General features: G+C 36.6%; 1 protein-coding gene across 1 annotated transcript in view; it reads right to left on the bottom strand.

Moving 5' to 3' along the window:
• LOC136846690 (CKLF-like MARVEL transmembrane domain-containing protein 4) overlaps positions 1 to 12,302 on the bottom strand; it is a 64,348-nt gene that overhangs the window by 4,542 nt on the left and 47,504 nt on the right. The window contains exons 4-6 of the mRNA XM_067117748.1: positions 6,841 to 6,939; positions 6,528 to 6,654; positions 5,090 to 5,223 (exon numbers count right to left, since the gene is read on the bottom strand). Of these exons, the coding sequence (XP_066973849.1) occupies positions 5,090 to 5,223; positions 6,528 to 6,654; positions 6,841 to 6,939 (360 nt within the window). The remainder of the gene's footprint in view (positions 1 to 5,089; positions 5,224 to 6,527; positions 6,655 to 6,840; positions 6,940 to 12,302) is intronic.

The raw sequence follows: 12,302 nt of genomic DNA, 5'->3' as shown, positions 1-12,302 counted from the left end.
CTTGAAGCTGAAGGGTCGCTTTTAAGTGAGGGGTACGCGATTTACAGAGCATGGGTTTAGTTATCTAGACAGTTTGGTTTGGCTGAATGGCAACGGAATATTTTAATTTGAGGATTATATGGTTTACAGAACTTTATAATTGGCTTGGCTGAAAGAAAAGGAGTCATTTTTAAATGAAGGTTATAAGACTTACAGAACTTGGACACAATTACCTCGCCATTTTCGTTTTCCTTACGAAAGGGAATCACCTATTAGTGACGTTTATAAAATTCTCCAGTTTGGTTCATCTGAGAGAGAAATAGTCAGTTGAAATGGGGTTATAATTTGCAAATTATGGGAATACTATTCTCACCATTCTGGTTAAAGTGTAAGATAAAGGGCTCACGTTTCAGTCATGGTTATGAGATTTACACCGTAACTTAACTACCGCGCAGTTTTGGTTGAAGAGATAGAATTGCTTTACAGGGGAGGAATATATGACCTCTTGCCAGTGAGGTGTCCTTTAAATTCTCCTGAAAGAGGTCACCTGGAAGGAAAGGGACCATTTTCTAAGCGAAGGAAAGGAATCATTTTTTAAGTGAAGGGAAGGGGCTATATTTTAAGTGAAGGAAAGGGGCCATTTTTTAGTGAAGAAAGGGGACCATTTTTTTAAGTGAAGGAAAGGGACTATATTTTAACTGAAGGAGAGGGACCATTTTTTAAGTGAAGGAAAGGGACCATTTTTCGAGAGAAGGAAAGGGACCATTCTTTAAGTGATGGAAAGGGACCATTTATTAAGTGAAGGAAAGGGACCATTTTTTAAGGGAAGGAAAGGGACCATTTTTTTAAGTGAAGGAAAGGGGTGATTTTTTAAGTGAAGGAAAGGGACCATTTTTTAAGTGAGGTTACAAGAACTACAGAGACTGGGCAAAACTACCGTTCCACTTCCGTTTGGCTTGAGGAGGATAATCTTCAAGAGGAAAGTTATCAAATTTAGAGACAAAAGGCGAAGTTAAATCGCCAGCCCGGCATGGCTAAAAGAGAATACGGAGTTTTCGACGAAAGTTATTAGATTTACACAACAGTTACCGTGCCATTTGGTTCAGAAGGAAGATAAGGGGTTATTTCTATATAAATGGATATTATATTAATACGGACACGCGTACACCAGAACAGGGTTATTCTTGAGACCAATCTTACTGACAGTTGAAAAGGGTATTTAATTTAGCCTCAGACGGTCCAAAAGACTGTATTCACACGAACTTTGTATTAAATAAAAATCATGGGTTCAGACAGCGCATATTCCCAAAAATTAGTCAATCAAAAGGGGGTTAGGACTCAAATGTTTACCCCAAAGATAAATGAATAAATGGAACTGTGATGCAAAACTCTATGGGAAAACTCACACAGATGACAATCTACAGTCACTTGGGCCAAGTACAAATGCGAGTTCTCTGAATGTTAGAAAACTTGGTATGCAGGTATTAAAGTGTTAAAAATTAAATGATTAAACGTATCTTGGTACGTCTATCATGAAGTTAGGATTGACCTCTCCTAACTTGGTTGAGCAACTCTTTCAACTGTGACCTGCTTCAATTTTCGGCCCTCATTTACAAACGAATCCTTCAGGCCATGCCTCAGTCTAGATATTTACTCTGGTATGATTTAAGTATCTGATGGTAATGTCGAGAGAGAGAGAGAGAGAGAGAGAGAGAGAGAGAGAGAGAGAGAGAGAGAGAGAGAGAGAGAGAGAGCACTGGCCTTGATAAATACCAAGACCTGACCACGAGAGACGCGATAGCCCAGCCTCCTAAAGGAATAATGGTTATGGAAAATATGGAAAACCCATAATAGAGAATTCCACGGCATGAGATGTCAATAAAAATGTTTAAGATTAATAATACTATGACTATACTTTAGATTATTTATGTGTTCTCTCTCTCTCTCTCTCTCTCTCTCTCTCTCTCTCTCTCTCTCTCTCTCTCTCTCTCTCTATATATATATATATATATATATATATATATATATATATATATATATATATATATATATATATATATATATATATATATATAAAATGTGTGTGAAGCTGATTTAAATATTATACCTTCAGGGGCAAATAAGTAGTACAGAGTGCTTTATTCCAAGGCAACATAAAAACTTCCATTAGCATTACAGCGACATAAACTCGGACAGTGCCTAAAGGCACGTGTGCAGTTAGGTAGCAATCATAAGCGGAACGTTGACTAAAGAAAACTTAAGTCAGAACTATTCAATTCATATATATACATATATATATATATATATATATATATATATATATATATATATATATATATATATATATATATATATATATATATATATATATATATATACATATATGAATTTTTATCACATCACCGTGATTCATATACAAGCATTAAGCTACAATCGTCCTTTAATATCCAATTCGCTCTACCTCGGAAATAATATATTTTCATATATGTTACCGAAGGGGAATTTTTTTTTTAGCTGACAAGTTCATCGTCCCGTGGGCTCGAACCAACGAAAGACAAGAACTCAGGACTATATATATATATATATATATATACAATATGTGTGTGTTTTAACTAAAATTGCAAAAAACAGGTATAATAAAGGAGAGAGCTATTTTTCGGGCAATGTCTCCACGTCTTTACGAACAATGGTGGTTTTTGGTGACACATTACCTGCAAAAGGTTCCTGAATGTCATGCAGCAAGGGAAACAGAGTTTTCTAGTCTCCGTTTTATGGCATGGGATGATAAGTTGTCACCTTTAAGGATAAGGTCAATCTTATCTGGTTTCCCTGATCTTTTTAACAAATCTATGTCGTTTGTCTTCTTAATTAACAAAGCGTCGAGTATCTGGCCCTCTGCAGAGACACACAATTCCATAAATAATCTGTCAAACTCGTAAAACTATCGCATTCCTTGCAAGGCATCGTGTACACTCCACTATCTCTTTGGGATTCATTTTTCCCGAAAACATTAGTGACCTGAGATCCTAACAGCATCAAAAAGGTTTATGACGCTTTGGAGTTAGACAGTACTTCTTTCTGAAAGTTTCAGCTTAGCTAATGCAGTAAGATCTTCGGTTACTAAGTTATGGGATGAAGGAAACGCCAAAATGTACTGGCGTATAGGTTACACGAGACCTTGTAAGTTCTACGCAAGTTTCACTGAATAAACCTTTATCCAGAGAAGAGTCTAACACCAAGATCAGTAAGCTATTCAAAGTTCTACCGTTTCCAAGTAGGAATGAATGAATGAGTATAGAATTTTGGCCAAAGGCCAAGCACAGGCACCTATGAGGTCATTCAGCGCTGAAACGGAAATTGACAGTAAAAGGTTTAAAAGGTGTAACAGGAGGAAAACCTCGCAGTTGCACTACGAATCAATTGTTAGGAGAGGGTGGAAAGTAAGATGGAAGAAAGAGAATATGAAAGGAGGTACAGCAAAAGAAACGAAAGGGGTTGCAGCTAGGAGCCGAAGGCACGCTGCAAAGAACCTTTAGTAATGCCTACAGTGCACCGCATGAGGTGCACTGACGGCGCTACCCGACTACGGGGAGTTTCCAAATATACGCTTCACTAACAGTCTCTGGACGTGGGTTTCGTTTCAGAGCTCAGATACTCGAGTCTGCTTTATTGAACAAGGCAGGCAACAATGACTCTGTCAGAAAGATCATGTGTACTAAATTTTTTTAGATCATATCTTAATGACAATGGACACTCCTTGTCCTCTGGTTTAGCCGGAGCCTAACAAACTACATCTATCTCTACATTGCCCGTCGCTTGTTAAATCCCTGTATAAATAATTCTTTTGTCTACTACCAAAACCGTTATTGTTCATAAAGTGGTGGAGATATCACCCAAAACACAACCCTCTCCCATTCTCTCTGTTTCAGGAGCATAACTGCCACGGGCTTATGACACGTAACGTCTGCACAAAGGCGAACTTGAGTTAATGCGAAGCGAACCTTATTCTACTGGTGTAGAAACCGAGTACCAGGACCTTCCCCTGAAAAAAGGTGGACGCCATATCTTAAAAGCTAACCTCAGAATTTTCTTGAAAATAACATCATTATGTTTCCCACACCCAAATTACTCCAAAATTAACCTAATTCATGCTAACCTAACCTCGGGGCAGGGCAAAATAACCGGGGCTGGTGCAGTACTAGCATACATCTCAGGAATTTGCGCCCCGGAGGAACGAAAGAGAACTGACTGATGTTGTTTTACCTGACTGGAGGTAAATTGAAGGTTCTTCAGTAACACTTCCATCAGTCATACTGCAATAACCCACAGGTGCAGACACCATTACCATCGTAACCGGAAGCTTTTTTAGTTTTCTGTGGAAGAAAACCGTTGTGTCGGCTTTGTCCGTCCGCGCTGTATGCTGTCCGCCCTCAGATCTTCAAAACTACTGAGGCTAGAGGGCTGCAAATTGGAATGTTGATCATCCACCCTCCAATCATCAAAAATGCCAAATTGCAGCCCTCTAACCTCCTCAGTAGTTTTTATTTCATTAAAGGTTAAAGTAACGACAATCGTGCTTCTGATCTATTTTCGGTGGCCTTGATTATACTCTGTACAGAAAACTCGATTGCGCCTTAGAAACTTCAGCGCATTCTTTACTTGTTTTATTATATACTGCACCACAAAATAAAACACGAGCAACAGGTATTCATTAAAGCACCGTTATGTTTCCCAGCAAAATACCTGTTCAAGTCTACCAGCATTCCGAAGCAATATCCACTGTAATAAGGAGTCCATTTCTAACTTGACAACAACCTATCTGCCTTACATTCCCCCTGATACAAAACCATGAATACTACCAACAAAATATGCATATAGGTGCTCTTTAGGACACTTCTATAGTCATAATACTGCTGTTGTTTCTGCTTCTGTTATCATTTATATCATTACTGAAATCTATTATCTTTTTAAACGTACAATAAATCAACTTTACCACCTGCGCTGCACAACACCCACTAGTGTTGAAGATTTTACCCTTCCGGTTTCACCATGTACGCATAGGCTGAGGTTCCTCTCCCTTCACCTGCCTAGTGCGTAGGACGCCACTCACCTCCTGGACGAAGGAAGACACCGGGCGAGCCTTCATCCCGACGAACCCGACGGCCGCGTCGGTTTCGTCGTCCCCTCTGGAGGCAATCTCGTCCCTCAGGTTCACTTCGCCGTCGATGCTGTGTAGACTCTCAGCTGCGGGAATGACAGTTGCATTACTGGGAATGGAATGGAATGGAATAGCGAACTTAGGCCAAAGGCCACGCGCTGGGACCTATGTGGTCATTCAGCGCTGAAACGGAAATAGACAATAAAAAGGCCTGAAAGGTGTAACACGAGGAAAACCTCAAAGCAGGTGCCCTGCGAAACCATTGTTAGGAGAGGGTGGATAGCAAGATGGAAGGAAGAGAATATGAACGGAGGTACAGTAAAAGGAATGAAAGGGGTTGCAGCTAGGGCCCAAAGGGACGCTACAAAGAACCTCGAGTAATGTCTTAAGATCTATTGCGGGAAGGAAGAGGTTAAGTGAAATCTAGTTAGGGCCGATATGACTGTTACTATAATTCTTTATGAGTAATGAGAAATATCTGGGTGACAAGAGAGAGGTAAGCGGTAATAAGCAGAGAGCCGTGACAACAACAAAAGTGATAGCACGAGAGCAATCTTAGAACCCCACTGTTGATAATGAAACTGTAAATGCCCGAGTGATGAAAACATGAAAGAGAACTTAATATGAAAAGTGAAGGATGTATAATAAGGTGTGTAACAACTGAAATAGGATTGGAATGTGGTTAAAAACAGGATGGCATACACTTTAAGGAGAGCAATGCCTAAACAGGTATGGAACAGCCACATCGATGATGATAATAATAACGTTAATAATAAGTCTTAAAATACACAAACGTAGAAACAGCAGCATCCAACGATAATAATTCATATGATACAAATAATTCTCATCCAGATAAACACGCTGGCAGCACTAGCGGATCCAAGGTGGGGGGGGGGTGGCTCCTGGGCACGTGCCCCCCACCAACCTACCCATGATAAATAATGACAAAATAATAATACTGAAGATTTAGATAATAAACGAGAAATATAGAAATGGGAAAAATCTATTATAAAAATATAGAAATATATATATATATGTATGTATATATATATATATATATATATATATATATATATATATATATATATATATATATATATATATATATGCATATGCATACATATACACACACATATATATGTGAAAATTGGTGCCCCCTCCATGAAATTTTTCTGGATCCGCTAGTAGCCTGGAAGGCTGCTAAATATGCAATGCTAAAGATTAAAGCAATTACTACATTTTATGTAATAAAAAAAAAAAACTGAATACACACAGCATATCAAACACCCACCCCGCTCTCTCTCTCTCTCTCTCTCTCTCTCTCTCTCTCTCTCTCTCCAGACATGACAACCGAGATGAGAACGTCATTTAAATAAAAAAAAATATTTACGTCTTTTTGGTCCCTCGACGACGGTGGCCGTTGCAAAGCCTATTCCAGGGTCGCGGTTCTTCAGCCACATCATCACCTCCCAAGCTAGTGCCATGAGGAACCCCGTGAATCCTAGGAAGCCGAAAACCTGAAAGAAAAGATTTCCTGTTCAAGAAATGAAGAGGTAATAGCACTGAACGGAACGGAATGGAATATGAAATTTAGGCCAAAGGATCCACAGGAAAAAACCTCTACGTTTCGAAACTTTAAAATCTCCCATGCAGTAATTCGACTACTGACTTTAAGAAACGAAATCATAAACACTGGTACTCACTCCAGCTGCTCTCAGAGGTCGAGCTTCGGAGGCCACTTCGATCATCACGCAGCTGGCAATCATGACGAAAAATCCAAAAACCCCGTTGTGCACAATGCCCTGAAAGTATCGTGCATTTTGATAAGCAGGCCTTGCGAGAAAAAGTTATATGCGTAAATAAAAACAAATTACGTACACATCTATAATTTATATACAAGTGTGTGTGTGTGTTTTACATCTTTTCAATGTTGAGATTACGAAGCTTTAACAAGAATCTAAAATTTGATTTTAAGTGCACATTACTCTCTCTCTTTCTCTATACTGTATGTATGTATATATATATATGTATATATATATATATATATATATATATATATATATATATATATATATATATATATATATATATATATATATATATACTGTACATACTGTATATATATAGATATATATGTATATATAGATATACATATATACATAGATATGTATATATATACATTTATATCTATGTATATAAATATATACTGTATATGTATATATACACACATATATATATGTGTGTGTGTGTATGTATGTAGAGAGAGAGAGAGAGAGAGAGAGAGAGAGAGAGAGAGAGAGAGAGAGAGGTGCAGTTAAAACCAAAATCTAGATTCTTCCCAAAGCCTCGTAATTTTGACATCGAAAAGCTGGAAAACACAGGTAAAAAACCAAATCACTACATTTGTCAAAGATAAGGAATGTCCAGCCACATCTGTGGCGCAAAACCTACGCGCTTCCTACGCAATTTACTTTGTAATCAACAGCTACCAAGAAATGAACCTGGAGAGAATTACAAATCCTATTATATTATCTAATTTAGTTTGCTCGTTTCGTTGCGTGCATTTCGGCAGAATTACACCATACGTGTGGATTATTAGGAACATCTGACACCGCTGGTGGCCACAGGTGAACTGATTCAGGGAGGCATTTTCCCGAGATGTAACCGAGTACCGGGACCTTTCCGTGAAAAAAGCGGGGCGCCATATCTTAAAAACTAACCACAGAATTGTCTTGAAAATAATCTCCTTATGTATCCCACACCCAAATCACTCTGAAGCTACAGCCTAAATTATCTGAGACTACTAATCTAACCTAGCCTACCCTAAGCTAACCTAGGGATATGGCAAAAAAAAAAAAAAAAAAAAAAAAAAAAAAAAAAACGGGGCTGGTGCAATACTAGCATACATCCCGGGAATTTGCTTCCGGGAGAGATAAGAAAGTAACTCCGCAGGAGAAGTTTTTATGGATGAAACGTTCAGCCTTGGCGGAGGTTTGAATTCCGAGAATTCTCCTTTTGTTATTCAAACGAAGAGAAATGAAACAAGACTAGTTAACGAACAAGATATAAATATGGACTGAAGAACATGTTGATAAATACTTAATGAACTATGAGTGGTTTTTCGAGTATTTTAATTATCAAAAGAAAATACTGATTACTGAGATGAATTCATTGGGTTTTTATTCAATGTTTTGCTTTGACTGTTATATGTACATATATATATATATATATATATATATATATATATATATATATATATACTCGTATATATATATATATACAGTATATATATATATGTATATATATATGTATATAAGAAATCACTAAGTCAGTGAAAAAATAAAATGAAGATGAAATCTGCCTATATAAATTAAACCAACTGAAAATATAACAGCATTATTATTCAAGAGATATCTCTACCCCTTCTTAATCAGTTCCCAGGAAGAAAATCATTCTGAATACCTTAAATGGAATTAAGAGTTTGCCTTACCACTCCTAAGTACCTCAAACTAGTATCATAAGAGAAACGGATGACTTTCTTGGTCTGCGGTCAACTGACTGACAGTTCAGTTGAATGCAATATGCTTTTTAATGTCCTATATGCATTAACAAGCCACATATCACGTTAACTGACTGCATATCACGTTGTTATATATAAACTGTGACTTTCTTTGTTTGCAGTCAACTGACTGACAGTTCAGTTGAATGCAATATGCTTTTTAATGTCCTATATGCATTAACAAGCCACATATCACGTTAACTGACTGCATATCACGTTGTTACATATAAACTGTGACTTTCTCTGTTTGCAGTCAACTGACTGACAGTTCAGTTAAATGCAATATGCTTTTTAATGTCCTATATGCATTAACAAGCCACATATCACGTTAACTGACTGCATATCACGTTGTTATATATAAACTGTGACTTTCTCTGTTTGCAGTCAACTGACTGACAGTTCAGTTGAATGCAATATGCTTTTTAATGTCCTATGTGCATTAACAGGCCACATATCACATGTTAACTGACTACATATCGTTATATATAAACTGTGCGTTGGATATCAACAACGTGTTAAGAAATCACGCTGTATATCTCATTTTGTGACTGTGCGATATAGATCACGTCGTGTGTTAGATATCACGCTATCCACACCTGTGGCAAATCTAATCTTTCTTTACATCAAGTAGCAGAAGCAACATTACGTCAACAGCTTTCGAAAGGAAAATATTATTGTCGAACACACACACACACATATATATATATATATATATATATATATATATATATATATATATATATATATATATATATATATATATATATATATATAATATATATATTCATTATATATAATATATATAAATATACACACACACTGCATGTGTTTAAATTCAGTATCAGATTAAAACATATATTAAATGTACATGTAAGTAGACATGATAAATGTGGATTCACATCAGCCTATTATTATTATTATTATTATTGTTATTGTTATTATTATTATTATTATTATTATTTCCGTTGTTGTTATTCTTAGGCAATTTCATGTCCTTGATGTAAGTGAAGGCAAACTGGAAGTATAAAGAAGAAGAAGCGAGCTTAGAACGATGAACAGATAAATATACAGTATTTTAAAATCAAAAGAATGAGACAGACGTTCGGGTCACTGAAGAATAAAACAGACTTTATAAATAGGACGGATTCATGGGCAAACCTGGTCGTGCATATTCATAAGCGTTACACGAGCACGACCATGCACGACTTTAATATTTTGCCAATGAAAATGGGTTGTTCAGTGCCAGGTTTGGCAACATAACGCTAAAAGAAACATCGGAGAGAGAGAGAGAGAAAAAAAAAGGCAGCGTCAACAGAACACAATTAAACAAGTACAAAATGCGCCAAAGTTTCTTAGGCGCAATCGAGTTTTCTGTACAGCTTATAATGAAACTCACATTACGTCAACAGCTTTCGAAAGGAAAATATTATTGTCGAACACACACACATATATATATATATATTAAATGTACATGTAAGTAGACATGATAAATGTGGATTCACATCAGCCTATGAAACTCTCAGCTGATCGTAGTGGCTTGTGTTGTTGCGGTGCCAGACGCACGACCATGGTTAACTTTAACCTTAAATACAATAACAACTACTGAGGCTAGAGGGCTGCAATTTGGTATGCTTGATGATTGGAGGGTGGATAGAAAACACACCGTTTTTATGTACTAAGCATACTTCTACACTAAGCAAATTACAACAAAAATTAATAAATGAAAAATAAAGAAAAATTAATTTAGGGGCATTTCAGTTTTCCCTTTTCTTCTTTATTCCCAATTATTCCTTTTCATATAATTTACTCAGGAAATACCATCATCTTCGTCACGCTTTGTGGTGTTACGGAGAGAGAGAGAGAGAGAGAGAGAGAGAGAGAGAGAGAGAGAGAGAGAGAGAGAGAGAGTAGGAAGACGTGTCAGGTCCCTCAAGGTAATATTGTAATTGCTATCACTACTGCTGTTCTTATTATCACGGTAATAAAAGCGGGCTTCAATACTATGTCACTACGATCAACAATGACTGAAGTTACTAAAATATAGAATATTTTATTGGCTTACACTCCTTCCAGTCGAAATTCTTTAGAAACAGCCCACACCAAACAAACCACCAAAAAAGCAGGCCTTCAGAAATCAAAGGCCACACTCGCAGTCGTAATACTTTAGACAAAGACTAAGAACATCCTGTCAGCTGAGGTCAGAGATAAGCCTTCAGAGGAAATGTCCAGCGCTGAACCAAACGGAAATCCGAAGACTTCTCTAAACACGACGAACCGATCTGCGCAAAGTTCTCATAATTTTAAACTTTTTCGTTTTCATAATTTTAAGCTTTTTAGTTTTCATAATTTTAAACTTTTTTTTTTTTTTGTAAGACCATCTGGTAATTGCTACAAACCCCGCCCCCACCCCCACCCCACTGTCCCAGGGCCTTCCAGTCTTGGGCTGTGGCGTGTTTTTTTTTTTTTTTTTTTGACGGAGGGCGCACTCTGGGTCATTTTCCATTTATATATATATAATGTATATAAATATTTTATATATATATATATATATATATATATATTTCTTATCTTTATTCATTTATTAATTATCGTGTCAACAGTGTTCATTGACTTTAAACACCTGTGACTGTCGTGTCAACTTCCCACAACTCGGGAAGATCCAGTTTAAAACTGGGTTCACTAAGTACTTCAAATCTGGCCTCATATCACCCAAAATTTCAAAAAATCATATTGAATCTGCCTTCATGTTCAAATAGCCGCAAGAACTACTTTAAATGTGGCTTTATGTATAGCTGAAAGTAAGCAATGTTAAATCTGGCAACGCCAAACTTTATCAATAAGATCCATGTAAAATCCGAATTTGCATAAAATCCATTTTTTTTTATAACCAGACTTTTTTTTAACATCCGCTGTTAGAGCTAACTTAAGTCGGACTTAATTCTGGCAGCTGCGACGACAATTAACTCCTTTTAAAACCTAAATTTAAATTCGCGTAACGCCGGAAGGGTCTTTTCAAATTTGGCTATAGAGAATATGCGTCTTTTTTAATGAAAATTCAGACGACACCGAGAGAAAAGACCAATTTAAATCTGGCTCTACATGACATCGGCATTACGTGCCATTTTAACCCTTATTTTATGCGACACTGACATTAAGAACCATTTTTTATCTGGCTCTGTGTAATACAAAGATTGACAGCCATCTTAAATCTATCTTTATCTAACACCAGTCTTATGAGCCATGTTAAATCTGGCTTTATGTAAAAATAACATTAAGAACCATATTACATCTACCTTATGAGCCATGTTAAATCTGGCTTTAGGTAAAAATAACATTAAGAATCATATTACATCTACCTTATGAGCCAAGTTAAATCTGGCTTTAGGTAAAAATAACATTAAGAATCATTTTACATCTACCTTATGAGCCATGTTAAATCTGGCTTTACGTAAAAATAACAGTCAGAACCATATTACATCTACCTTATGAGCCATGTTGAATCTGGCGTTAGGTAAAAATAACATTAAGAATCATCTAACACCAGTCTTATGAGCCATGTTAAATTTTGCCTTTTTTAATATCCGCATTAACAGCCACAGAAATCTG

The sequence above is a fragment of the Macrobrachium rosenbergii genome, chromosome 15, assembly GCF_040412425.1.
Source record: "Macrobrachium rosenbergii isolate ZJJX-2024 chromosome 15, ASM4041242v1, whole genome shotgun sequence".
Classification (NCBI taxonomy): Eukaryota; Metazoa; Arthropoda; class Malacostraca; order Decapoda; family Palaemonidae; genus Macrobrachium; species Macrobrachium rosenbergii.
Note: the sequence above shows the minus strand (reverse complement) of the source record. Positions and strands in the feature narration are given on the sequence as shown.